We start from the raw sequence: 26,274 nt of genomic DNA on the forward strand, positions 1-26,274 counted from the left end.
ACTATATACAATCTGCATCCAACCAGACAAAATAAGAACGATCCGAATAGAAAGTGCATAGAGTATCTCAGATGGGAGATAAGTAAGATAGAGGAAAAGTTTAGAAAGGCCGGAGAGAAGTGGAGAAAGCTAGGTAAATTGAATAAACAAAAAGACACAGCGAAAGTAAGAAACCAAAAGAAAGCAGCAAATGCGGCAAAAAGCAAAGAAAAGATTAAACTAGAGGCTCTGTACAAGGAGCTTCTATACAAAAACGTATCCAAAGAGCTAGACTGCCAGGCTGAGTTTGTGGTCTTCCGGAAAGTGAATGAGAGTAAGTCCATTCTAGGAGCGCACAACGAGATTCTTGATGTTTTGATCTCGCGGTACAACCTTCAAAGAGTGGTGAAAAAATAAAAATAAAACTAAAGTGGATTCAGAAATATAAGTGCTAAACTAATCTATAATTTTATACTGCTTTACTACAACTAGAAAGTAGACATTGCTTCTAGACATTGGTTTCTTTGGTTGTTTTAAGTTATACCTCAATTAAACTATCTTTTAGGATCATTTGATCTCTACCTCTACACTGCACATTTAAGTGTATAATTTTTTGAGTAGTCTACTTATTGGAAATAAAAAAGAAAAGCAAAATTCTACCAATAGCATACACTTAGCTTTTATTTTCTTTTATTCTCAAGTAGCAAAAACAAAAAAATAAGCGCTGAATTTAGCAAAACTTTAATTCTCTGCAACTAGCTGAACATCCAGCTAGCAGAAAAATAACCGATAGAAAATACAATATTGAGTATAATAATAATTTATTGCTGTTTACTTCCTGCTACGATGGTTGAGTCAATGGAAAGGATGGCAATGGCTGCCCCAATCGCTGCTTTTGCCATGTGTGTCTTGACCTGCAGCGGTTCAATAACGTACGCACTCAACGAGTCTTCAACTCCTTCCTCTGACACTCCGTAGTGCACCAGCCCTTCTCCATGCGCTTTTCTGAGCATCTGGACTGTATTTATGGCATCATGTCCAAAATTCTTGGCCAGCTGGAAGGGAATCGCTTCAAAGGCCTCAGAAACAGCTTTAATAACAAATCTTTCAGTTGTGCTGCATTTACCGGATAGTTTGCGCAGCTCTCTGCTTATTTCCATTTCATACGCTCCTGCGCCCACAACAATCTCCTTACTAGCAACTGTTCTTCTTGTTACAGCCATGGAATCGTGCAGACTTCTCTCTACTTCCGCAAGTATTTCAGCCCCTGGCCCCCTGAGGATTATTGTTGCCACTGATGACGTATCTGACTTGTCTTGTGAATTGTAGAATAGGTTGTACCTGACTCTTCCTATCTCTTTTTCTTCAAAAAGCGCGCATTTACTCAGCGATGCATCGCTGATCAAAGAGACAGTGCTGATCACTCTCCCTCCAAAGGCCGTGGTAATTCTATTTATCTCCTGCTCTGGAACTCTTCCTGCAGAGAATACGCCGTATTTGGCAAAGTATTGTGTGGCGTAGTCTCCTATGGAAAGAGTGCTAAGCACAATGTTAGCGCCTGACTGGATGATTCTGTCCAGTCTGTCTGTGATCAGCTTCCATTCTGTTGAGACAACCTTTGAATACTCTGAGGCCCCGGAGATTCTCATTTCACTGTTTTCAATTTCACTTTTCCACTCAAGCTCCACTTTCATCACTGCTATTTTTGGATTGAGAATTCTCTTGGGCTGCTGCTCATATCCTGCGTATGTGAAGCACTTCTCAAAAGCCACTCCATTTACTATGAAACTGCTTTCTATAGACCCTCCGCTTACCTTCTTTATGGAAATGTCTTTGTCTTTTGCCTTTAGTGTTTTAATCACAAGACTGCTAAAATGTTTCTTGTGGTTGCTCAGTATCTTTGAGTTCAGGCTTGTTTCTGCAAGAATCTGCAGAGACTCGTTGTCAAAGGCAATCAGTCTTTCTTTTGAAATATTTGTGATGACTTTCACGAGTCTGCTGAGCTCTTTTGTTATCAGAGAGATAGGAGTGTTTTCTTTTACAAGGGGCTTTAGCTTTCTCAGGATCGCAGAAGAGAGTATCACCACGCTCGTAGTCCCATCGCCTATATCTCTGTCCTGTGCCTCTGAGATATTCAGCAGGACCTGTGCTGCAGGGTCAACTATTTCAAGACTCTTCATTATTGTAGCGCCATCATTCGTAATAAGCATGTCGTTTCCATTGAAGAACATTTTGTCAAGGCCATTTGGGCCCAGCGTGGTCTTGAGAATATCAGAGATCTTCTCGCACATTTCAATGTTTCTCACAATCTGATTTTTGCCAAACCGAGTGTCCGTTTCTTCTCTGAGAATGAGCACGGGAGTATTCTGAGAGTACGTCATAAAAATAAAATAAAAAAAGTGTGCTAATAATAAGAAGCAGGTTAAAAAGCATGAGAGTGTAAGAATGTAAATGTTATTAGTAGCAACCGTCACCAATCTATCTCAGTTTCTACTGGCTAGTAAAGGTCTCTAGTTGCGAATTATTCAACTGCCATGTAAATAGTCTTTGCCATTAAGAACATTTCAGATTTCTATCTTTTATCACTCATACTTTCACCTTTTATCACTGTCTTTATCACTATCATCATTAGTGCTGTTTTTATCTTTACTATCTCTATCAATATTCCATCATCTTTACTATCTCTACTATTATTCTATTATTATTATTCATCTACTATCTACTGTCTAAAAGCTACTGAATATTTTATTACATTACATCTTCCTCCTCCTCTTCTGTTTCTCTTTCGTCGTTGTCGTAGTAGTTCTCCATGTAGTCATTCTCCATGTCTTCGTTCTCTGAGGGCTCTTTGTTCTCGCTCTCTTCTGACTCTTCCACCTCGCTGTCTATCTTTGTTGTGAATATCAGCTCTTCTGCTGCTCCTTTTGTTTTGTATTTTGACCCGTGCCCAAAGCCTGCCTCTACCAGCTCGTTCGGATACTCTTCTGATCTGTTGTGGATCGCTGCTATGATGTTAACAGTTCCGTCTTTGTCTTTTCTGTACTTGTCAGAGTACCTTGCCACTCTGCCCTTCTGTTCTTTGTATATTCCGAGGCTCTTGTACGTCTCCAGCAGCATTTCTATACTCTTTTTCATTCTTGTTGCTGCTACTATTAAATTTATATTTTTATTCTTTGTTTTTATTCCGGGAATGAAGAGTGACTTGATGGTTATAGTGGACAACTCAATGTACAGCATAAACAAAGACTACTCGAAAGAAAGACTGCAGTGCCAGCTGGATGCAATAAAGAGCATAACAGAAAAAAGACTGAACGAAGCGACAGAGTCAACGATAGGCGTAATGACACTTGGCAGAAGCGCAACAATAAAAATAGTTTCACCAACCTCGAACAAGAATACGATATACTCCTACCTCCACTCGATAGAAAGAGACGAAAACATTCACGGGGGAAATGCTATGCTCATCTCCCGAATGGCCCTGAAATACAGGACAAGCCCCATGCAAAGTGTTCTTCTTTTTTTGGGAAGCCCGCTGGACGATGAAAATCTCATGCTTACGATTGATTCAGTTGAAGAAACTCTGAACAACGGAATCTTTGTTGGCCTGATACTGTTTGGCGAAGCCCTGGAGTACTACAGCACCTTTAAAAACTCCATAGAAGAGTCATCGGACTTTGTGTGCATTCCCATAGAGAAAAACGACTCGTTTATGGAGGGAGTGTCGGCTGGGCTTAGAGAAAGCATAGAGGAAACTGATCCTGACCTGGAGCTAGCCATTAGAAGGTCTCTCGAAGAGTCCAATGCACAGAATGCATCGAATGAATAAAGAGAGTAATGTATTGTATCTTACCAGATGCCAGTTCTTCATCTTTTCACGGTAGTTTGCAAATCTTTTGGAGGATATGTTGAATTAAATGATACTTTATTAATCTTTATTAATTATCTTGAAGACTTCTCCTTCTTTCCCAAGTAGATGGCCATAAGAGATACATCACCTATCTTGCTGACTTTGAAAGAGATTCCGGGAATATCTCCCTTTGATCTTCCTTTGTTACCGAATCCTTCGACTGTTACGGTGTCGTTGATTTCTATGCTGTTCAGCATACCGTCCTTTGGCACGTAGGCTGTGATCTTCTTTCCGTTTTTAATGAGTTGGATTCTAACGGCCTTTCTTACGGCAGAGTTAGGCTGTTTTGCTCCCAGACCAATTTTCTCCAACACAATGCCCTTTGCCTGGGGTGCTCCCACGATTGGGTCATTCAGAATGTTTGTTCCCAATAGTCTTGCCTTGTACTTCTTGCTTGCCTTTCTCTTGATGTGGTTTTTTCTTTTGAGCAGTCCACCGCAGTATAATCCTAGCATGGGAGAGCAAAAAATAAAAAATAAAAAATGAAAGAAAAATGAAAAATCGAGCTATATTCTCTGCCCAAAAGAAGAAATAAAATGCTGCAAATGATGGCACCAGAAAGAACACCGCATACTATTTATTATTTGTCTGGCTAGCACACAGACAGCTGCAGAGATATTTTATCTTATCTCTATCCCATTCTCCTCTACTTTTTGCTCTTTTATTTTTCACCAGTACGGTTTATTCATGCTTCTTTTCTGAATGCCACAGCTCTGTACAGTTCTATTATTGGCACTTCTTCCTTTGATAGCGTATTCTTTACCATTCTCTTGTAGGTTGCTGGATCGTTGTTCATCTCGCTGTTCAAAAACGACAGAAAGTCTGTGTCCAGGATTTTTACCAGCCCTTTTTCTCTGAAAAGATCTGTTAAGTATTCTATGTCGGTTAGATACTCTTCACATCCCGTCACTGCCTCGTGCAGGAAGAAGTTGTACCCCCTGCCAAAGAGCTTGTTTGTTTTAAACGAGCTGTTGATGGTGATCTTGTGGTATTTATTGCCAAATGACCCGTCCACTGTGTTTCTGTCTGATCTTCTTATTATTACATTCTTATCAGGAACTGTCATGATGAACACTCCTCCTTTTTTCAGGTTATTGCACACGTTCATCACTGCTTTTCTCACAGACACCTCATCTACAAAAGAGTAGTGGAAGCTGAACTGGGACATCGCGAGATCTACCTTATCTTCCAAAACTATTTTATCTTTTGTAAAATCAGCGTTCATGAGATTTATCTTGAATCTGTGGGAGAGCGATCTTTCCAAGGCCTCCTTCAGGGAGTCTTCTGCTATGTCGCATCCGTAGTACTTTTTGATGTTCGCGTACTTCAGCTTTGAGAGATCTCCCCCCTTTCCGCATCCCATGTCGAACACCGTGTGGTTTTTCTGGATGTATTTCTCGATCAGTTTCAGCTTTATAAAGTTGTTTACCTCGCGGACCGCAATGATTTCAGAGACTTTTCGTCCTTCAATTCCCAGACTTTTTATGTTGTTGTAGTGCTCTGCTACACGGTTAACTTCTGGCATTTGCAAATATTTTCATGGCGCAAATAAATGGAACAAAAAACAGAAGAGAGCCAAACGAGAGAATCAAAGATATAATACCGCAGCTGAGAAAGTATACAGCACAGAGAATAGGAGGGAGCGAGACAATCAGGTGTCTAAGAGATACGCTGAAAGACGTGGGGCTGAAGTGGAAGAAAACGAAGACTCCGTACAGACACCAGAAGGTCCTCAGAAGCAGAGAAAAGAAGGAAGAGATAGAGACAAGAGAAAGTCTGAGGGAGCAGGGAATAATAATAAAAAAGAAAGAAAACAGAAAAGAAAAAATAATGAAAAAAAGAAAATACTAGGGCAATGCAGGCATGAAATAGAGAATAAACAGTAAAATACGCGAAGTGTGCCAATAAATAGACGTAGAGCACACATAAATAAAGATATACTACAATAAAAGATATACACATAGAACTATGGGCATTCTCTTTGCCAGTTTGCATCAGTTGAGTTAAGTTTAGATATGCATATACCATCCAGTAGAGAAAGACAGTTTATTGAATGCTTTTCGTCGATAAAAAGAACGATAAAGATCACTCGCAGATGATCAGTCAATGATGAGTGAGTATATGAAGATAGAACCATTACAAATAAGGTGTGAAAAGACATTCAATGATCTGCTGAAGAGCCAAAAAGACAAAGAAAAGATCTCATCAATTACACCACGCAAATTCAAGCAGTCATCTGAGTCTCAGCTCCTTCTGCTGGATTCTGCTCTGTTTGTCTTTTATGATTTATTTGTTTGTCTACCCATCAGCCGAACATGAAACAAAATAAATTTAAAAAGTGTGGGCCAATTATGTCTCCTATTTAGGAGCACTCTTTTTTTCTTTTACAACAAAACAAAATGGCAGAGCTTGGAGAGAATTTTAACACAGTCCTAGAGCACATCGAAAAAGTAAGAAGAAAAGAGCTGCTGTACATGGTATTCAGCTTCCAGGGAACAAACACCACGCAATATGAAATAAAAGAATTAAAAGATAACCCAAGCGCCTTAGATAAGTTCATAGTAAAGCAGGAAAGCGAGCTGGAGGGGCAGTTTGAGCAGTTCAAGAAGCAGGTGAAGGAGTACGGCTGCTGCTACGCTCTCTTTGACTTTGAGGCCAACCACAGCGACGGCACGCCGCGCTCTGCGCTGTTCCTATTCACGCTAATTCCCGATGGATTCACCGTAAAAGAGAAGTTTTTATACTCGTTCCATCTTCAGCAGTTTATAGGCAGCCTCAAGACAGCAGTAAAGCTTGTACAAATTAATCAGTATGAAGATCTAAATTATGAAACCATGAAGAAAATATGCCTGGCCCTGAAAAAAGGATAATAAAAAGAATTTGGCACTACTCTACTTTAATATTCTTGTACCACTCCAATACAGCAGCCTCAGATGAACGTGCACAGCAGAATTGCAATGAAATTGCAGATAAACTGTAGCTGATCCTTGACTTAGCAGTGTTTGTACAGCCTGAGAATAATATGGCTCATCAGTGCTGAATTAGCATTGCAACTGTACTACAACAGTGTAGCAGTGTGCATTTGGCGCTGAGTTAGTCATTGGTATTGAGATGGTGGACTAGGATAGAGCTGATAATCAATGTGACATGTGCTAGTATAAGATGGCACTATCACTGCTATCTATACAAGTGCTTACAAATAATGAATATTCTTATGCACACTCAGCTCTTCCACTAGACCGTTCTCTGTGCTGTTATTTTAGTTATTTCTTGGTGCAATTTTTCTTTCTCCACTTGGGGCTCTCTTCTGCAGAGGTGTTTTTCATTCGCCGACAGCTAGAAAACAATATACACACCAGAGGCCTTCTTTATTGCAGACTCATCTGCGCATTAATCTGCGCAATGATTGGTTACGCGATTTTATGTGATTTTTTTTTGATTGGTTACTCTGTTTTCTCTTCTATATTCGGAGACAGGAGTTGGCTTATATCAATGGCAAAGAAGAAAGAAACACACAGAGCAAAGATAGTAGTGATCGGCGATGGTGCGTGCGGCAAAACATGTTTATTAGAGGTGTACAAGTCTGGAATATTCCCAGAGGATTATGTCCCCACAATTGTGGACAACTTCGTAATGAAGGAAGAAGTGGAGGCCGGCGAGGTGGTCTTAACTCTGTGGGATACATCTGGACAGGACGAATACGACGCTCTGCGTCCCCTCTCCTACAGCAACGCCAATCTGATCGTTATTTGCTACTCAATCGAGAAAAAAGACAGGCTGGGAAACATCGAGGAAAAGTGGCTGACAGAGATCCAGAATCTGTGCAAAAACGTCCCGTACTTCCTGATGGGGCTGAAGGCAGACGTGCGGAACAACGCGCCGCCGTCTGAGTTGGATAAATTCGTAAGCACAAAGGAAGGAGAGGACTTGGCGCAGAAAATAGGCGCAAAGTATTTTTCCGAGTGCTCGGCGCTCACGCGAATGAACGTTAAAGAGACGTTTAAGGAAATAGCAAATTACATTGTAAAACACAAAGAAGAAACAATGTCTGGGAAAAGGCTTAAATTCTTCTATTGTTGCTAGTTTTGCAAATTTTTACAATTCAAGGAAACCGCATGGCATACAAAGTAAAAGAGTTTGGAACAGAATACACAGCAGATTACGCGGCGTACATAACACTGGACGACAAGGTTATTTCTCCCTTCCACGACATTCCTGCCTCGTGCGACGATTTCAAGCTGGTGAATGTAGTGAACGAAATCCCTAGATTCAGCAACGCAAAGAAGGAAATCAATAAAGAGCTTGAGTACAACCCAATCAAGCAGGATGTAAAAAATGGAAGCGTGCGATTTGTCAAGAACATGTACCCAATGAAAGGATACATCTGGAACTACGGAGCCATTCCGCAGACATGGGAGAGCACAGAAGTGCAGGACACAAGGACAAAAATCAAGGGAGACAACGACCCCATTGATGCAATAGAGATAGGAGACAGGATCATTGGATCAGGCGAGGTATACAAGGCCAAAGTGCTCGGTGCTATCGCCATGATAGATGGAGGAGAGTGCGACTGGAAGGTGCTGGTGATAAACACAGAAGATGAGCTCTTTGGAAAGATGAACTCGCTGGAGGATGTGGAAAAGTACAAGCCTGGGCTGCTGTCAGTGACCAGAGAGTGGTTCAGAAACTACAAAGTTGCGGATAAAGAGGGAAACTCGGGAAGTAAAAACGAGTTTGCGAATGAAGAGCAGTACTTCACAGCCGAAGAAGCCATTGAGATCATTAAGGAAACGAACGAGCACTGGAAAGGCCTGATCAAGAAAGAAAAGCACACGGGAATATCTCTGGTTAATGCAACACAGACAGACACGCCTGGGTATTCTACAGAGGTTTTTACGCCAAGTGGATCTGAGCACGCAGAAGGCCAAGAGCCATCAAGCACAGGAAAATTCTACTTTATAAACTAGTCTGGAATAAAGTAAAATTACAATACTCATTTTATTTTTTCTACTTTTATTTCTATTTATGCGAAAACAGATTATTTCTACAATGCATGTTAAATCTCATTGATAATTGATAGCAGGTAATTGGTAGAGAGTTGGTGGTGCAAGCGCTAGATTGGTTAGTATTGCTTTGATTAGATTACAGAGCATTTTTATTAGTAAAATTGTTTCCTTTATTCACAGTTCTAGAGCTAAAAGAGAAAATAAGAGGCATTCAGCGGCAAAAAGAAGGCATTTTTATGCCGAACGCGTAAATAGGACTTGGATAAGATGGAAAGATGATAATACAATAATGAAATAGATAGAGTTGAGAAAGATTCATTTATTTTATTCTGATGTATCAGAACTAATGATCTTTGCTACAGCATACAGATGCTTTTCTGCAGGATAAATATAGCCCTTGGCTGGCAGATAATTACGCAGAAAAGTTTGCTAGCAGGTTAAGCAAATCATAGCCCTCGAACAAATCAGTGCTTTTTTGGTAGCTCTCAGTTGAAGGCATTCTTATACTGTATGTAAGAATGATAGTGTCGTCTCCCGCAGGCATTTTCTTGATTTCTTCGATTTTGTTCAGCTTGTTTAATAGCTTCTTTGGCAATAGCGACTTAATAATTCGAATGTAAAACACCCGTTGCTCGTAACTATCTCCCATTAAATCAGTACTTTCAATTATGTTCTTCCACATCACTATGGGAGCCTCATTGATTTTTGAAAGACTTTCCAGTGCTTTTTGATTCTTAGGCACTGTGCCATCTTTTTCGTTTTCATTGACAGTCAGATACAAAGGATAGACTCCGCCTGGTGTCGTAAAACGCTTAGGCGTCAGATTTAATGGCAGGAAAACAGGCATGTGTTCTACGTCCTTCACATGGTCTTGCTCCACGTATTCGCTTTCTTTAAGAATGTATCCTAGAATGCCCAGTGAATTTTCATAAAACTTTATGTAAAGAATATCCAACCGATCTCTCTTAACGAATAATCTATCCAGAACTTCATTAAGTTTGTTTGAAGTTACTACTGCTTCATGAGCAGCTTTTAAGTTTGCTTTGCCATTCTTGCTTTCATTCACATTGTACCCTTTTATAACAGGAGCTCTGTCTCTGTTTATGGCTAGCTTGAACACTTCAGCTGCGTACTTTTCGTTATTAACTTTTTCATAGTTGTTCGTTAGCAGTGCAAAATGCTCGTATTTTGTTCCTGAGGTGGGGAATGTCTTTCCACACATCAAGTGCACTAGCATTGTAACATACCTGTTGTCTAGCTTGAATTCCAGAGGCCTGCTCATGGTGCACCCTAAGGCCCCGCCTAATTCGCAGGCAACTAGCACAGTTTCTGAATCATCAGGGTCTGAATTGTTGGTTATAGTAATTGCATTTGTCCAGCCCCATTCTTTGCATTTATTTGTTTCTTCAAATTCTTTTTCTTTTTTCCATTTGTCTACTACAGCTGCAAATTCCTCCTCGTCTAGATTGTTTTTATAATTCACGAGGAAGAAGTTCTTCACATCTGCTTCAGTAGTGAACTCTTTTACCAGTATTTTATCTTTGTAGATGTCAGATCTGCACATGAGCTTGAAGGCCTTTATGAAGTCTTCGAACGGCTTTTGCAAATAATGTTCTAGAACAGCGTACGCACTTTCATCATCATCTTTTTTATTGTTTTTCTCCAATTCAGCCGCTAACTCTTCTTCATCTGCATCGTAAGTTTCAAGCGCGCGCTTCCAGTCTTCTACTGACTTAGTCATTAGAATGGAGTCGGCATATGACGTTTTCTCTTTTGTAATTCTTGAAAATGCTTTATTCACTCCGGAACGAGCATCTAATGCACCTGTTGTAAAAACAAAAGTTGCCTTTTTGCTTTTATCTTTTAGAGCACTCATGACCTGTTCTGGCGTTGGATTCAGTGTTTCATTTCCAGCCTCTACAGTGCTGTTTATGTTTAACTTAAGATGGTTAATTTGATTAAGACTGTATATTGAATAGATCAAATGTCTTTCCTCTTCTGTGAGGCTGCATCTATCCGTGTCTACGTCCTCATGTAAAATAAAGCCATCGTTCTTGACAAATTCTTCTATAACATCTGTGAAGTTTTCCCTGAGTTCTGGCTCTTTTTGAGTCATTCTCAGCACTACTGCTATTAAACCCAGCAGTACCACCACTGCTCCTACAATAAAGCTTATTATTCTGTTCATGCAAAATAAAAAATTCTGTAATTTATAGTAAAGTTGTATTTTATTTGTGAAAAAACCAAAAAATTTTATTGTATAGTTCTCCAATCAATTTGATTTAAACAGAAGCTATTCTGCACACACCACCAATAGAGACAGAGCCCGAGCTTATTGGTCTAGGAGGAAAGAGACCGGTAGCATGAAGCAAATGAAAGGTAGAATCTTAGGAAAAGAGTGTTTTAGCGGTGGAGTTGAGCATTGCTTCTTAGACACTCTAAGAACAGCCCAAGACTACTCTATGCTTAAATATTAGACATACTTTACACTAATCAGAAAATAAAATAAATATTCTAACATAAATTAATTTCATTTCTAAAGTTGAAGCTTATTCATGGAAACCCTTCTACTTATTCTGCATGTTTTTAAGCAATTTCTTCTTTCTAGACTCTTCTCTTTTTCCTATATGGGCATATCTCTACTCTCATAGTTAGTGCGCTTTTACACCCAACAGGATAAGTATACGCTTATTTACCACACGTAGAGCTTATTAGGCCTAAAATAAAAAACAGAAAAATCATCCATAGAAAGTCTGGCAGTATGGCTCTCCTAGAGAAAGAGAATATTTTAAAATTTAGCCAGAAAATAAATAATTATTCTGCCTCTGCTGGCCCTCGGACTAATTAAATACCAAATAAATAGTTAAGGAAAATGAATAAATCAATTTTAGTAGCCTCCAGAACATAAAAGTGTAAATTTTTATTTCACATCCAAATGAATCTGATCAAAGTAGTGTTATTAAGCGCTCTACTTCTGTACAGAGTGCACGCGTTCGATGAGCAAGAGACGGAAGAGTGTTTAAACATCAACAGAGACACCGACAACTTAGCAGAGCTCTGCACTAAACTGGGAAAAACAAGAGAAAGAATATTGGTCCTGCAGAGACGAATAGAAGTCTCCTCGTATGATAAAAAACAGACAGACAGGCTGCTAGAGATCCTACTAGACACTTCAAGCGAAATAAAAAAAATGGAAGAAAGAATAGAAAATAACGAAATTTCAATAGAAGAGACCTTTGGCACAATAAAAAGTATAGCAATGAAAATAGACGATGAAGCAAAAGCAGAAGAGTGCCAAGAAGAACAAAGCGGTAAGGCAGGCGCACTAGACTACCTTTGTCAGAAAGAGTCTGAGATGTATAGCCAGCACTCCTCTGTTCTGCAGAAGATCTCGCGCGCCAAGGAAACCTCTGATCTTTTCGAGAAAATGGAGTTCTACAGAAGCAAGCACGACCGCGAGCTGGAAAACAGAGAGATTGTGAAAAAAGAGAGAAACCTGCTGATTGAAAAAGCAGAAAAACTTCTCGTAAACAGCACAGAACACATCGAAAAACTGCAAAAAATAAGAGAAAGCCAGTCATTCGAGCACCATAAAGAGATAACAGTCAAAAGAGAAGAAGTTGCATTTGAGGCATCCCCGAGGTACGCTGTCTCGTACAAGAACATCACTCTTACGAAGCTTCAGAACAGAAACTATTTTTTGCTCAATAAGATCGTCTGTATGTTCTATGCCATGAATAGAAAGAGCATAGAAGAAAACCACAAGAGTATTTCTGAGAAAATCCAGCGTCTTTTAATCTACAACTACGACAGCACACACATTGACTATCTATCAAAAATTGATAAGTTCATTGATTCTGTAAAGGACTATCACGGAGATAAAAAAAGAGATAGGGACTTAGCTGACGCTCTGGATGCACACTTTCTCTCTCTTCTTCTTTTTGACGAAACAAGAGATGAAAAAAGACTGGTGCAGGTGCTGGATATTTTGTATGAACTGTACGATAAAAACTATTCGGCTGCAAACTCACCCAGCTTCAAAACACTCCAGGACTTCCAGGAGTACTTCTACGATCTGCTGGATGTTCATCTTTTGCTCACAGAAGGAGGAGACACCCTTGAAACAGAAGAGATCTCGGATATGCTATTCTCCAATTTGAGAAAATTTATAAATACATTCCCATCGCAGGAAGGCATACATGCTATATCCCGAACGCTAAAAAAACTCGACAGTTCATTTTTGGAGTACAACTACCACCCAGTGATCGAAACAGAAAAAGAGTACGACACACAAAACAAAAAAAAGCCTTGGAAATACTCCAAGTGCGACAAATACAGCAGGATACACCACTGCATGAGCGCGCACGACCCCGAGCACTTTGGGTTCCTAAGCATTCGGCTTGTGCACCTCCATCCTTTGATTGCAGCAGCAAAAGAAAAAATAATTCCGATGTGGATCATCAATAAAAACGAAAGAAACCCAGACGAGTGCACAGCCGAGTTTGGCTACACCTCTCTTGAAGAGTGTGTGTACTCCACAGACCTTTTGACATACGCAGATGCCTGTCTGTTCGCAATGGCCACTACCGTGGAGCTGGTGATAGACACTGACTTGCCAGACGAGATAGCGTATGCCATTGCAAAGCACACAAATCCCAAGGCACGTGTGTCTTTTATCAGGCTGAACCTCAATGCAAACGACCTCTTTACAGACAAAGAAAGCATCCACATGCTGGACCACACGCCAACAAGCGAAAACAAGCAGGAAGTGTACAATCTGGTTTTGGATAAGATTCTGGAAAATAGATGGCTTTTTTGGCCTCTTTTTGCAATCACAACAATTGCCGGAATTATTCTGAACCTTCTGCTTGGTGATGCGTGCGTATTTTTCACAGTCATTCCCATCTTGATATACTCATCGGGAGTGCTCCGCGCTTTCGTTGTTTCTTTGAAAATGGAAGTGCACTACGTTAACATGGCATTCAACATTCTCTCAGCAGGCTTTTTATTCCTTGTATGTGCATACGGATGCGACATATTCTTCAGAGCAAGCGAGCTCACAGAAAATCTGTCGTGCATAAAATGGATGTACTTTGTGTGCAGCGCAGTGGGTATCGTTGGCCTACTGAGCACCTACAGCAAAAAAGGAAGAAGATATGTGTATGGAAAGAAGTATTGGATAAGCAACATCTTCAAATACGCCTACTACGCCATGGCCATCCTCTGTGCCCTATCTATTCCCGCGATATACGCAAGTTTTGGGGAAAATAGAGACGAGATTCTCTCTGTGCTGATGGCCTGCAACGTGGGAATGTTTTCTGGAATATTTTTGTATGTCGGGTGCTCGTACGAGAAAATGCAGGTGAAAATAGAGACTGATCAGTGGAAAAAGCTTGACTGGTGGGTTATGTGTCTGGCATACTCCACCACGGGAATAGCTCTCCTGAGTACGCTAGGCATCTGTATTAAGTACGATCTGCTGGAGAACATTCCTGTGGTTTTGGGCGGCAAAAGAGTGTATGTATCGATGTTCAGTGAGAACAAGCTGCCCTTCTACCATATAGCAGATGTGCAGGCATACTCGCAGTCTTCTCTAGTGACAGCTTTCAACGCAGTGGTAGAAGAAACCTCGAAAAGGATAAACCGGATCACAAGCAGCGATGGAGCAGAGATTAACTACTACTAGTGTGTAAGCTATTGCACTGCCACTAAGAGCTAAATATCCCTTCTTTGCTCAGCTGTGGTAGAGCATATAGTAAGAACATTTGTTGTAAAATATAAAAACCAGCACCAATAAATCATTCGTTCTATGCAAGCCTTTCCTCTTTTTTCCTTCTTTTACTTAAGAACGTTCCCTCCTCCCGTGTCTTTAGAAGATAACAGGCGTGGCGTAATGGTAACGCGTCTGACTTCGGATCAGAAGATTGCGGGTTCGAGTCCCGTCGCCTGTGCTTTTATTATTTTGTTTTTTTAAGCTGCATGTCTTTCAACACCGACAGGCTCTCAAACATTCTGACAAACATGGAGATGAACACCTCCAACCTCAAATACGCGATGAAGAACAACATCTCGGAAATCCTGAAGAAAGACACGAGCAGCCAGGACATGGAGATAAAGCTGCTCAGAGAGGAAGTAAGAAGGCTCAAAGAGAGCAGGGAGACAGAGGAGAACAGAGAAGCAAAAATAAAAACAGAGGAAAACGAAAATGAAGCTGAAAGCGCAAAAACCATCGCCATGCTGACTCTGCAGATTGAAAAAATGAGCGAGCAGATGGAAACACAAAACCAGACATTTATCCGCTTCAAAGAGCAGACAGAGAGTAAGATAAAGGCACAGCTGTGCGAGATACTGCAGCTGAAAGGAGCTATACGCGTGGTAACGAGAATAAAGCCGTTTGTATCGAATGAAAAAGTGCTACTGACTGACGACACGATAGAAATACCGTCTAAGTCCTTTGTAAGCAGATGCAGCAAAGTCCTCTCTCCTAAGACCACGCAGCAAGATCTCTTCAGTGAAATAGAAGATCTCGTCTATGCCGTTACCAAGGGATACAATGTAAGCATACTGGCATACGGGCCCACAGGCAGTGGAAAGACCTACTCCATGGAGGGGCCATCGCACATCCACAAGAAAAATGATGCAAGCTGTGTCCACGAGATAGGAAGTGCGTGCCAATGTGCTGCATGTGCTGAAGAAGGCGTTGTGTATAGGAGCGCACAGCTGCTTAAGTCTGAGCTGCGGAGAATGGAAGTGCTGGGGTACACGCACGCAGTGAGGATATCAGCCGTGGAGATATACAATGACAAAATAATCAACTCAATTGAAGATGCTCCTTCACTTGAAAAAATAACGGACATTTTCAAAATGGTCTCTAGAAACAGAAAAATAGGAAGCACAGAGTGCAATCTGCGGAGCAGCAGAAGCCATCTGATATTCACAATACACTTGGTGATTCAGAGAAGCACTGATACTGGGTCAATGGAGTACATCGAGGGAAGCCTGTGCATTGCTGATCTCGCTGGCTCTGAGAGGCTGAACCACTCCAAGGCAGAGGGAGAGAGAATGAAAGAAGCCGTTGAGATAAATAGAAGTCTTACTGCACTGGGAGATGTCGTATACGCCATAGCCAACAACACAGCGCACATTCCCTACAGAAACTCAAAGCTAACGAGCATACTGAAAAATACGCTTGGGCCTGGGGCAAAGACAGCCTTCATCATCAACGTAGACCCGGGCGCATCGATTGAAGAGACAGTGACAGCCCTGCGATTCTCAAACAGGCTGCAAGAGTGTAAATTAGGCCGCTCCAAAACAGTCTCGCTCGAAGTACTGAAGTAGATAACCACGAAATCAAATAAATACAAGATAAAAATTTTACTCTGAAGGATAAGAATGTCTGGGAATATCGTGCGACGATGCGGATAAAGAGAATTTTTGTGTTTGCTCCTTGGGATTGAGTATTTTCATTTTGAAAAATATTGAACAAATAATTTTATAGTGATTTCTTTATTTAGTAATCATCTCCCTTGGACAGCACTTCTATCCCTGACTCTGTCACGTAGAGAGTGTGCTCAAACTGCGCCACTAGCGAGCCTGCCACGTCGTAAAGCGGAGGATAGTCCTCTATTGCGCCAATCTTCGTGAGGTAGGAGATGTACGCATCTGCAGACTTGTTTGCCACCGGGTCAATGTATCTCTTGCAGAACGGAAGAGTGCTAAATTTGTCCTGGATGTATTTCATCAGAGACTTTCCTCCCTCAAGTTTTGAAGGCGCATTTGGGTTGCTTATCATGTAGTGCGAGCAGTCGCCTTTCTCATTCACATACCCCGAGCCTGTTGTAGCAAATGTTTCTATCGCAAAAAACTCTCCTGTTTCCATTCTCGATTTGTTTCCTGAGTTTTTTATGATCGGAACGTATTTACCGCCGTGTATCTTGTACCGATCTATCGAGTGCCCGTTGAGGTTGCTGACGGGGCGTATGGGAACAGGGCGCCCATCTATGCACAGCTCGTAGCTGCGTATTACCTCTTCTGCTTTTTCTCCTATGTCTTTCAGCAGAGCATCAGGCCCTGCGATCTTTAAGCACTCGTAGACTGACTCTCTAGCCGCTAGCAGCAAGTCGTTGTACTCAGGGTTAAAACAGACAGTAAATGCTGAATCTATTATGTATCCGTTTATGTGTGTGCCAAAATCTACCTTCAGGACATCATTTTCTTTCAGTACGACGGGTTTTGACTTTGGGTTTGGGCTGTCGTGCGCTGCGCAGCTGTTCAGAGAAAGACCCGTGGGAAATCCTATGCCCTTGTTGTATCCCTGCCCCAGAACTGTTCTTGTCCCGTTTTCAACGAACTCTGCGATTTCAAGAAGCGTCATTCCGGGCTGTATCACGGCCTGCAGATTCTGCCGTATTGTCTTGTGCGCTGCTGCTGCAATTCTTGCTGACTCCAGGGGGGAGAGATTTGCTGTTTCTCTGTCCACCAGAATGTTCTCCATCTTTGGGGGATCGACTTTGTTCAGCACTTCTGGAAACATGTGGAGAATAAAAAAATAAAAGTAGAAATGCAAAAAATCTCCTGAGATGGAGTCGAACCACCGACCTCGCGATAACCCCAATGGGAAACCATTTCTACAGTCGCATGCTCTACCACTGAGCTATCAGGAGCCACAAATTAGGAAAAGGTGGACTACACAACACATTGCTGCCTGTTCTTTTATTCTGCGGACAATTTAATTTTATGGACAGAGCCGAGGAAATAAGCAGATGGCTGGTTAGGAACAGACGCGAGGGAAGGGTAGATCAGGCGGGCGTGCTGGGTGCGGTGAAGAGTGTGCACAGATTTCTTCCCAATTTCAGCCTTTCCTTCTACGCATACATTCGAAAACGAGTGGAAATATTTGCAGATAGCCCGGGGTATGCTGTGGTCACAGGGCAGACTGTGCAAATGCAGATGTACTGTGGAATGGTGATGTATGCCAGCAATGGATACTTTCTGCTGTGTGTGCAGCCTGATTGCACAGCTGAGGTTGTAAAGCTGGACTTTTCTGAGCTGGCTGACTACACAGTGTACTCTGGGCAAATAATAAAAATACTGGGAGTGAATCCAATAGGAGAAGAAGTGGTTGTAGACTCAGTGGTGTATGATAAAGTGCTAGATCTCGTGATGAAGCCTGAGAAAGAGACACAGTTTACGGTAGCCGTTATTAATGCGAAAAAAGCGATGAATGAAGAAATACTCCAGAACAGCGGAATAAAAGTTCATAAGGAAAATGCATTAGACAGTGGTAAAAAACAGCTAGACTCTGAAGCTGTCCTGGAGCTAGTTAGAAAGAGCACTTCTGATGTGGTGATAGTCTTTGGAGACATTCCTGTAGAAGAAAGAGAGATGTACAAGGAAATGTGTTCTACTAAAAAAATAAGAATAGTCTGTGTGCCAGCTCACGATGGAATTGAGTCTACTATGGCATATCCAACAGAGTACCTCAATAGAGCATCACATACTGCTGTGCCTTCTGTCACGGATGCTCAGGCTGTTCGAGAGATATACGAGATATCTGGCAGTTTATTTGTGGAAGTGCAGAATCCGAGCATGATAAGCATGAACGGTGTTTTAATTGCTCTTTCCAGCATTGATGTGCTCTTGGGGATATCGCGCAAAGAGATCAGCCGAAACAGAAAAACAAGAATGCTGGACATAATCACCCACTCCGTCTATCAGAGCACATTTCTTCCCTTCGTTCCAAGCGATGTTCCTGTGGACTATTCTGTGTCCAGCGCATTTATATGGCCATACTCCCCAGATCTCTACATATTCCCCACTCTTCTCTCTGCGAACATGGAGGAAGTGTGTGGAACGTATGCAGTGCCTCTGAACAGAACAGAAATAGAGCTATCTGTGCACTGTACAGTGGATGGCACAGTTTCTGTTGAAACGGTGCGCAGTAAATAGATGTAGACCATTTTCATTTCATGCCCTTTTATTCTTTTCTACTTATTCTCTACTATAATCGAATCTGTTTCTTATATTTATATGTGTAGATGGGTATTAATTCTCATTTTTATTGCTTGTTTCTCTTATCATGAAGGCGGATTGTTGTAATGGTATAAAATAAATTTGATAACTCTTGTGTTTATGATTTTGATTGCACATTTACTTGATAATACTCAATGCAGTAAGAGAAAAGAAATATTGGACATTTCTCTAGGAAATTTAAGCTATACGAGTCTATAGTATGCAGACACAGACGGTGTCACAATTATAGCTTCTTATTCGATAAATAGAACTACTTCTCAGATATCCTATCTGCTCTATTTTGCATCCTAGTGATCCTTTATACTGTTTAAAAGATTCCTTTTATCTGCCAGCTTTATTGAAGAGTTTTTCTACTTCATTCTTGAATGCTCTGAAGCTATTCAAAAAAATAAAATAGAATGCACATTTTTATTTTCAAATTTGTTTCTGTACACTTTTAGCATTTACTTTTATTTTTGTAAGTATTTACTCTCAGCTAGGAGTGAAAACATTTCAGAAGACTGATGATGTTATTACGAACATTCTTCTTAAGTTATTGGAGAAAAGAGGTGTAGAGAGCTTACTGCAATGTTTAGATGATGAAAGCTGTTTTCTTAGAGCAAAAAAAGAATGGTTAATGATCTCTTGCCATGAATAGACTAAAAAAGCACTAAATTGACTCAACTAGACAATACTCTACATAGTAGAGCCTAGAACAGGGGTTATTCTGTTAGACAATTTTTCTAATAGGAGATAGTTCTTAACTTAGTTTTTCCTAAGCGTAGCTATGCAGGAATATTAGAAATACAGCTGTACAGTGAAGTTGGCAGAAATATCATACTTGATAATGGATCCTATTTATTGATTTTTACCACGCTTGTGTCTATATAATGTAATGAAAACATCAAGGATCTCATTGTGTGCTCCTAAGTTGGATTTGCTTAAGTTCAAATTTCGAAAAACTACGATCTCGGTTTCTAAGTTGTTTGGGCTTTTAGACATCTTTATACGTTTCTCTTCATATAAATATTTTAAGCTCTCTTTTATCTTACTTTTTTGGGATGATAATCTACTTCTCTTCTTGTTCTCTTTATCACTATTTGTATTAGACAGTTTTAAGTTATTCTCTTCTATTTCTATCTTATTTTTCTCATTTTCTTTTCTAATGATCTCTAAATCAATATCTTCTATACTTCTATTTTTTCTATATTCAGCTCTCCTACTTGTTAGAAAGCTATTTATTGAAAAAGACTGCATATTTGACTTATTAGATTCTGTGCAATTGTTACTCAGCCAAAAACCCTGCATAATACTACCCTTGTTGTAATTTCTTGACTCTATTGCTGCAATAAAGGCATTAAACTCTTTTGATGCATTTTTTTCCTTGAATTCTTCATTTGGCACACAATGCATATACTCGTCTATGTCTCCTGGCACTCTCACATACCACTCTACTTTAGTAGTGCCATCATTTTGATCAATAAATTGGCAGTCCATAATATAGCACTCTGTACTTATTTTATCAGGAAGTATGCATAGATTTCTATAGTAACTAGCTATATCTGAATAGATATTTTTTTTATACTTCTTATTAAACTCGTATACATCAGGACTTACAGCTTCAAAATTCATAAATTTTAGCTTTTTGTGCTCTTTTCCTTCTTTCTCGTTAAAAGGCCCTAAATCCATAGCATGCTGCATTAGAGGACTGAGGAAGAGTGGAATGGAAATGATTTTTTTACCTTTACCATAAGGTTTTCCTGGCAAGAACTGAGCAAATGTAAATTCTATTGTGCTTAAGTCTTCTTCGCTGTAGTAGAATACTATTTCACATCTTACAAAGTATTTCACTGTTTTATCTTTTTCCTTTCCTTCAATGCGCGACCATTTTCTATCTTTCTTATTTACCTTAAAAGGATGTATAGCATTTAAACTCTCTTCTATTCCATATAGCTTCTTTATATACTTTACTATGTCGCTAATTGTATGTAAATAATGTTCTTTTTTATCTTTTTTTCCCTTAAATATTGGCATGCAGAGCTTTCTTGGCTGGCCCAATAGATTGTCTATATAGTACACATGGTAGTGTGTATGCACAATTGGCGAAACATTCCATCTGTTCTCCTCCTCAAATGAATAATCTTGGATTGATATTCTCTTACTCGCATCTGTTTGTTTCATATCTATCTTTATCTCTCCTTTCATGTACTTCTGATTTCTTATTATGCACTTGCCTGCTAGAATATATTTATTTTTTACGTCAGCTACTTTTGCTTTTTCGTAGAACTTACCAAGAAGAGTGTATATTTCTTTATATAGTTCAACAGCTGTTGTTTTTTCCAGCTCTTTTTTTCTTTGCACGTCTTTGAGAGCAGTGTATAGGTCTTTGTATACATTATTGTCTATTTTTTCTTTTTTGTACATTTGCACTACTTTCTTTATTATCAGTAAAATATCACGACTTTTTTTATTTTCAGCCATTTTCATTGAAACAGGTGTATCTTCTATAAACTTTTCATCAATTTTGGAAAAGTCTTTGTACACTTCAGGCAGCATTATAATCATGTGCATAGCATGTACCAGTGCATGATACTCCTTGTCTATTTGAGAAATTACTTTCTGTTTAACAACTATACTGTAGTTCATTTCAAGATATTCGCTCATGTAAATATCACCAAAACTTCTCTTCCATTCAGTTGGAGGCCTGTCTTTATTAATTCGCAGTGGCATATGCTTTTCTATGTAAGATATTAGATCTTCGAATACTTTAGGATAGTATCCACTAAAATTTTTTACTATATCTATATACTTTTTGTTTTCTTTATGTTTAAACAACTCCTCCAATCCTAGAAGATCTTTATACTTCATATATAAGTTTGTAGTTCTGCTTGCAATAAAGTGGTACAGCCTATCATGCTTTGCCAATGGAGAAATATTTTTTGCAAAGTCCAGAATTTCTCTTTTAAGATTTGTTTGATATGTCTTACTTTTTACTGCATTAATTAGAAGGTTTTTTCGATATGTGGTTTCAGTTAGTATTGTATAGCTCATTCTATATTTATCTCGGGTTATATTTTTGAATCTTTTCTCGTTCCATCGAATAATACCATATTGTTTCATTATTTTTTCTACAGATTCTTTTTTTGTCTTTTTTAATACATCTAGATCTAATTCATCATTCGAGTTGCTCATTTTATCAGCTTTTCTTTTTTCTGCTCTCTGTGGGCTGCTAGCGCTGTCTATTCTGTCACCAGTATTTTCACTTGGTTTATTTATTTCTTCGTCTTCTTGGGGTAATAAATACTGTTTTGTCATGTCTTCTATTTCTGGTGGTAATTTATCCCATGATTCTTTTACTTTAATATGATCAATTCTAGGATCTATAATATGCTCTAGAACAGACACCTGGTTTGTACGTTTGCTCTTATCAAATATACTTTCTACTGGGTCTAAGGGCAGCGTGCTCTGCTGCGAATTAGAATTATTCCTACCTTGATTAGCAAAAGAATAACCTAATCTACTTTCTCCTTGCATTGAATCATCAGTTGTTTCTTCACTAGAAACACTATTTCCTCCTTGCATTGAATCATCAGTTGTTTCTTCACCAGAAACATTACCTCCTCCTTGCATTGAATCATCAGTTGTTTCTTCACTAGAAAAATTGCTTCCTCCTCTGCACTTTCTAATATAAAGAGAAAGAAGCATCACAAATATATTTAGTATTTTCTTCGTTTTATGATTTTTCATAAGAAAATATCATTTTTTTCTATTTGTACTTTTCAGTTGGAACGACCCCCGTACTCCTTACCCCTGCATTTTCGTACTTCGCTGCATAATCTCTTGATAATATTCAAACATTCTACAAACTTACATTTATCACTGCTTTCTTACCTACTTTGTCTGTGTGCTATCTTTTCTTCCTGACTAGTGCTGGTTTTATAGCCTAGTAAACTCATTTTCTGTTTAAAATTCATTGCTATTTAACTAGTTAAGTTTCTGCTCTGTAAACAAGCACAAGATAATTAAAGCATTTTACTAAACAAATAGTCAGCAGTTCAATAAGCCATCACACTTTCTCTTGCATTTTGTACAAAAAGAGCCACCTTTTCTCAATAAGCCAATTGGATACTTTTATAGAGTTTTGCCAATAAAATGCGGCAGTAAAGGCACCAATAGCAGAAGAGTTAATCATTAGACAAATAAAAAGTAAAAATAAAATTCTGTCTATTCGTATACACTTAAGTTTTATTTTCTTTCTAAATATTATTTCAGCAGAGTAATAATGCAAGTCAAATAAGTTCTGTTTATTTTCTATAGACTTCCTTTAATGGTTGTAGGACGAGATTAAAGCATCAAGAATCTCATTGTGTGCTCCTAGATTGGACTTACTCTTGTTCATATTGCGGAAAATTATGAACTCTGCTTCGTCATCTGGCTTCTCGGACATTGCTTTGTAGAGCTCTTTTTGCAGGACTTCCAGTTTTACTTTTGCCTTACTTTTTGTGCTTGTAATGTTGGCTATCTTTTTTTCATTTTCCGCCTTCATTGCATCACTTCTTTTGCTCAGTGCAATCAGATTCGCTTGTTTCTCTTCTGCAATTGCAAACTCTTCTTCCGCTTTCTTTATCTTTTTCTTGATTATCTCCAGATTCTTCAGTCTAGTTTCATATTTCACCTCTTCAATGCTTGCATGCCATGTGTGCAGGGTTTTTGCCTGATTTTCCAGCTCTTTGTCTTCGATGCTGCCATTTCTCAGCCAAACACCTTCTAATTCGCTGTCTTTGTTGTATTCTCTTGACTCCAGTACGCTAATAAAATTATTGAACTTTTTTTTGCTTTCCTTTTCTCTGGAGCTTTTCTCGGGCATGTAGTGTGTGTACTCATTCACGCTTCTTGGCATTCTCACATTCCATGTAACTTTAATGGAATTGTCTGGCTGTCTATGTGTCTGGTAGTCCATAACATAGCATTCTGGGCTTCCCTTCTTCTCTTCATCTGGCAGTATGTACAGATTGCTGTAGTATCTGTGCACGTCTGAATACTTTGGATGTTTGTACACACTGTTGAACTTGTACACATCAGCCACTCTATCTTTAAACTCTACTGGATTTATCTCTGCATACCCTTTTTTCTTTTTAAAGGGGCCCAGCTCCACTGCAGACTGCATCAGAGGAGTAAGGAACAGCGGTATGCAAATGGTGTCTTTTTTCAGAGAGTTTAAAGACCAGAACTCTGCAAACGCAAATTTCGTTGTTTCTAGGTTCTCCACGATGTGGTAGAACACTACCTTGTACTCTTCCAAGTCTTTTACGGTTTTGTTTCTGTCTTTTTTCTCGATGTATGTCCACTTTCTGGTTCCTTTTTTTACCTTAAACGGGTGTATGACATCTGTTTTTATTCTTATCCCGTATATCATTTTTATGTGATTTACTATGCTGTTAATTGTATGCAGATAGTGCTCTTCACCACTGCCTTCTTCTTTGTATTTGGGCATGCACAGCATTCTGAGCTGGTGTGTTGTGTTGTCCACATAGTAAATATGATAGTGTGGCTTTACGTCAACTGACACATCCCATTTGTTCATATTAAATGAGTAAAAATGGTCATATGCCCGCACAAAGTTCTTGCTGTTCTCTGAGACTAGGCCCAAAGACGCCTTGCATGCAATATACCGTTGATGCTTTATAACACACTTCCCTGCTAAGACATAGTTAGCGCTTTCGAAAACTAGCGCTTTTTTATAGAAATCTGCAAGAATCATGTACAGCTTCTTATAGAGCTCAGCGACTGTTGGCTCTTTTTGTGGGTCTTTCTCGTATATGCTCTCAAGAGCGCTATGGATGTTCTCATACTCATCTTCTATTATTTTGTTGTCTTCTGCTGTTTTTCTTACTAACTTACGTAGGGATAGTAGAACTTGGTGGTTTTTTTTGTTTATATTTGGGTTTTCAGAGATCTCTGTGCCTTTTATGAAAATTTTATCGATGGTAGAAAAGTCCTGATACACTTCAGGCAGCACCTGAATCATGCGCAGAGCCTCGGCCAGCAAAGAATATTTTTCTTCCACCTGGCTGTTCTTGTCCTGGCCCTGTACCATCTTGTAGTTTAGATCTAGGCTTTTTCGAACATAGATATCCCCCAAGGTTTCCCTCCACTTACTTGAAGGAGACTCTTGGCTGGCTCTCAGCGGTCTGTGTTTTCTTGTGTATTCAATCATATCGTCAACCACTCCTGGATAGTATCCTTCGAGATTCATTAGCATTTCCTTGTGTCTCGGGCTATCCTTGCTACTAAGCAAGTGTTTTAGTCCGAAAAGATCTTTGTATCTTATGTTTATATTTTTAGTTCTACTTGCAACGAAGTACCAAAATGGATTCTGTTCTATTAATGAAGCAATCTGACTGGAAAATTTTTCTATTTCTTTCTTAATCTTTTCCTGGTAGAAGTTTGCTATTATTTCTTGTGGTGCATTGGAAATAAAACCTGCACAGTGATGTTTGTATACCGTTATGTGGTGTCCTTTGTAGCTCGTTCTTCTTTTATTGTCAAGTCTTTTGTTATTCCACAATAGAATGTTGTAATGGTTTAATTTTTTTTCTTTTTTTTCAGCGCCTATAGACAACTGCGGTTTGTTCGTATGCACCAACTCTTCGTTATTTTTTTCTATGTCCTCAGCCTCTTCTGCCAAACATATAATATCTGCCATTTCTTTTGATGCATCTTCTTCTCTTCTTTCTCTCTTATTCTCGAGCGTAGGCGGAAGTTCAAGTACATCTATGGAGCTGTCTGACTCTATTTCTATTTCCCTAGCTTTTCTTTTTTGTCCGATGGTCTGTATAACACTTTTTCTTTTTTTGTTAGAAGCATTTTCATCAGAATTAGACTCTACAATAGCTTGTTGTTCAGATGCTTCTTCTGTATTAGGCTGCTCTACTAAGGGTTCATATTCATTCTCTTTTGGATTGTGTGCGTGTGAATTGATGGCAACTTCATCATCTATTCGATCTGTTTCTCTTGATGTGCTAGGCATACTGTACATCGGATTAAAGGGATACCCAAGCAGACTAGGCCCTGGTATAAGTGGATTAAACTGGACACTCTGGCTTCCTATTGTGCTAATTGGGTTAAAACCTTGTCCACTGTATGCACCATACGCTAAGCTATCCAAGCTGCCATCGATAGAGGCTCGAATGGCAGAAGAAAGGTCTAAGCCATTTATGTTATTCAGCAGCATATTTTGATCTATTGCCATACTAGGAATGCTATGTACTGGCTTAAAAGCACTTTTATAGATTTCAGGTCCTTCTAAATACTGCCCAGTATGATTGTACTGGCCTATCATGTTATTCAGTCCATTGTTCAAATAGTTAG

General features: G+C 39.5%; 17 protein-coding genes across 17 annotated transcripts; 9 read left to right on the forward strand and 8 right to left on the reverse strand.

The window, feature by feature from the left end:
• On the forward strand, nucleotides 1-396 carry NEMIN01_2160 (uncharacterized protein; the record flags this gene model as incomplete). The annotated part of the gene is made up of 1 exon (XM_051478102.1): nucleotides 1-396. A coding segment is annotated over one exon (396 nt), but the record flags the coding sequence as incomplete, so codon positions are not given.
• Nucleotides 397-800: 404 nt separating this feature from the next.
• Nucleotides 801-2,360, reverse strand: NEMIN01_2161 (T-complex protein 1 subunit eta; the record flags this gene model as incomplete). The annotated part of the gene is made up of 1 exon (XM_051478103.1): nucleotides 801-2,360. The coding sequence occupies one exon, from the start codon at nucleotides 2,358-2,360 to the stop codon at nucleotides 801-803; it is 1,560 nt and encodes a 519-aa protein (XP_051334063.1).
• A 367-nt stretch (nucleotides 2,361-2,727) lies between these two features.
• Nucleotides 2,728-3,114, reverse strand: NEMIN01_2162 (uncharacterized protein; the record flags this gene model as incomplete). Its single annotated transcript, XM_051478104.1, has 1 exon — nucleotides 2,728-3,114. The coding sequence occupies one exon, from the start codon at nucleotides 3,112-3,114 to the stop codon at nucleotides 2,728-2,730; it is 387 nt and encodes a 128-aa protein (XP_051334064.1).
• Nucleotides 3,115-3,169: 55 nt separating this feature from the next.
• On the forward strand, nucleotides 3,170-3,805 carry NEMIN01_2163 (26S proteasome regulatory subunit N10; the record flags this gene model as incomplete). The annotated part of the gene is made up of 1 exon (XM_051478105.1): nucleotides 3,170-3,805. One exon carries the CDS (start codon nucleotides 3,170-3,172, stop codon nucleotides 3,803-3,805), a length of 636 nt encoding a protein of 211 aa, XP_051334065.1.
• A 113-nt stretch (nucleotides 3,806-3,918) lies between these two features.
• Nucleotides 3,919-4,341, reverse strand: NEMIN01_2164 (small subunit ribosomal protein S23e; the record flags this gene model as incomplete). Its single annotated transcript, XM_051478106.1, has 1 exon — nucleotides 3,919-4,341. One exon carries the CDS (start codon nucleotides 4,339-4,341, stop codon nucleotides 3,919-3,921), a length of 423 nt encoding a protein of 140 aa, XP_051334066.1.
• Nucleotides 4,342-4,571: 230 nt separating this feature from the next.
• On the reverse strand, nucleotides 4,572-5,411 carry NEMIN01_2165 (mRNA (guanine-N7-)-methyltransferase; the record flags this gene model as incomplete). Its single annotated transcript, XM_051478107.1, has 1 exon — nucleotides 4,572-5,411. One exon carries the CDS (start codon nucleotides 5,409-5,411, stop codon nucleotides 4,572-4,574), a length of 840 nt encoding a protein of 279 aa, XP_051334067.1.
• Nucleotides 5,412-5,425: 14 nt separating this feature from the next.
• On the forward strand, nucleotides 5,426-5,737 carry NEMIN01_2166 (uncharacterized protein; the record flags this gene model as incomplete). Its single annotated transcript, XM_051478108.1, has 1 exon — nucleotides 5,426-5,737. One exon carries the CDS (start codon nucleotides 5,426-5,428, stop codon nucleotides 5,735-5,737), a length of 312 nt encoding a protein of 103 aa, XP_051334068.1.
• A 548-nt stretch (nucleotides 5,738-6,285) lies between these two features.
• On the forward strand, nucleotides 6,286-6,756 carry NEMIN01_2167 (cofilin; the record flags this gene model as incomplete). The annotated part of the gene is made up of 1 exon (XM_051478109.1): nucleotides 6,286-6,756. The coding sequence occupies one exon, from the start codon at nucleotides 6,286-6,288 to the stop codon at nucleotides 6,754-6,756; it is 471 nt and encodes a 156-aa protein (XP_051334069.1).
• A 622-nt stretch (nucleotides 6,757-7,378) lies between these two features.
• Nucleotides 7,379-7,969, forward strand: NEMIN01_2168 (Ras-like protein gene family, member A; the record flags this gene model as incomplete). Its single annotated transcript, XM_051478110.1, has 1 exon — nucleotides 7,379-7,969. The coding sequence occupies one exon, from the start codon at nucleotides 7,379-7,381 to the stop codon at nucleotides 7,967-7,969; it is 591 nt and encodes a 196-aa protein (XP_051334070.1).
• Nucleotides 7,970-8,001: 32 nt separating this feature from the next.
• NEMIN01_2169 (nucleosome-remodeling factor 38 kDa subunit) lies at nucleotides 8,002-8,853 on the forward strand (the record flags this gene model as incomplete). The annotated part of the gene is made up of 1 exon (XM_051478111.1): nucleotides 8,002-8,853. The coding sequence occupies one exon, from the start codon at nucleotides 8,002-8,004 to the stop codon at nucleotides 8,851-8,853; it is 852 nt and encodes a 283-aa protein (XP_051334071.1).
• A 451-nt stretch (nucleotides 8,854-9,304) lies between these two features.
• On the reverse strand, nucleotides 9,305-11,080 carry NEMIN01_2170 (uncharacterized protein; the record flags this gene model as incomplete). Its single annotated transcript, XM_051478112.1, has 1 exon — nucleotides 9,305-11,080. One exon carries the CDS (start codon nucleotides 11,078-11,080, stop codon nucleotides 9,305-9,307), a length of 1,776 nt encoding a protein of 591 aa, XP_051334072.1.
• Nucleotides 11,081-11,827: 747 nt separating this feature from the next.
• NEMIN01_2171 (uncharacterized protein) lies at nucleotides 11,828-14,578 on the forward strand (the record flags this gene model as incomplete). The annotated part of the gene is made up of 1 exon (XM_051478113.1): nucleotides 11,828-14,578. The coding sequence occupies one exon, from the start codon at nucleotides 11,828-11,830 to the stop codon at nucleotides 14,576-14,578; it is 2,751 nt and encodes a 916-aa protein (XP_051334073.1).
• Nucleotides 14,579-14,871: 293 nt separating this feature from the next.
• Nucleotides 14,872-16,230, forward strand: NEMIN01_2172 (kinesin family member C2/C3; the record flags this gene model as incomplete). The annotated part of the gene is made up of 1 exon (XM_051478114.1): nucleotides 14,872-16,230. The coding sequence occupies one exon, from the start codon at nucleotides 14,872-14,874 to the stop codon at nucleotides 16,228-16,230; it is 1,359 nt and encodes a 452-aa protein (XP_051334074.1).
• A 172-nt stretch (nucleotides 16,231-16,402) lies between these two features.
• NEMIN01_2173 (methionyl aminopeptidase) lies at nucleotides 16,403-17,425 on the reverse strand (the record flags this gene model as incomplete). The annotated part of the gene is made up of 1 exon (XM_051478115.1): nucleotides 16,403-17,425. One exon carries the CDS (start codon nucleotides 17,423-17,425, stop codon nucleotides 16,403-16,405), a length of 1,023 nt encoding a protein of 340 aa, XP_051334075.1.
• Nucleotides 17,426-17,628: 203 nt separating this feature from the next.
• On the forward strand, nucleotides 17,629-18,840 carry NEMIN01_2174 (DNA polymerase alpha subunit B; the record flags this gene model as incomplete). Its single annotated transcript, XM_051478116.1, has 1 exon — nucleotides 17,629-18,840. One exon carries the CDS (start codon nucleotides 17,629-17,631, stop codon nucleotides 18,838-18,840), a length of 1,212 nt encoding a protein of 403 aa, XP_051334076.1.
• Nucleotides 18,841-19,761: 921 nt separating this feature from the next.
• Nucleotides 19,762-22,650, reverse strand: NEMIN01_2175 (uncharacterized protein; the record flags this gene model as incomplete). The annotated part of the gene is made up of 1 exon (XM_051478117.1): nucleotides 19,762-22,650. One exon carries the CDS (start codon nucleotides 22,648-22,650, stop codon nucleotides 19,762-19,764), a length of 2,889 nt encoding a protein of 962 aa, XP_051334077.1.
• Nucleotides 22,651-23,227: 577 nt separating this feature from the next.
• On the reverse strand, nucleotides 23,228-26,274 carry NEMIN01_2176 (uncharacterized protein; the record flags this gene model as incomplete). The annotated part of the gene is made up of 1 exon (XM_051478118.1): nucleotides 23,228-26,274. A coding segment is annotated over one exon (3,047 nt), but the record flags the coding sequence as incomplete, so codon positions are not given.

This window comes from Nematocida minor (genome assembly GCF_024244105.1).
Source record: "Nematocida minor strain JUm1510 chromosome Unknown 7737, whole genome shotgun sequence".
Lineage (NCBI taxonomy): Eukaryota > Fungi > Microsporidia > Nematocida > Nematocida minor.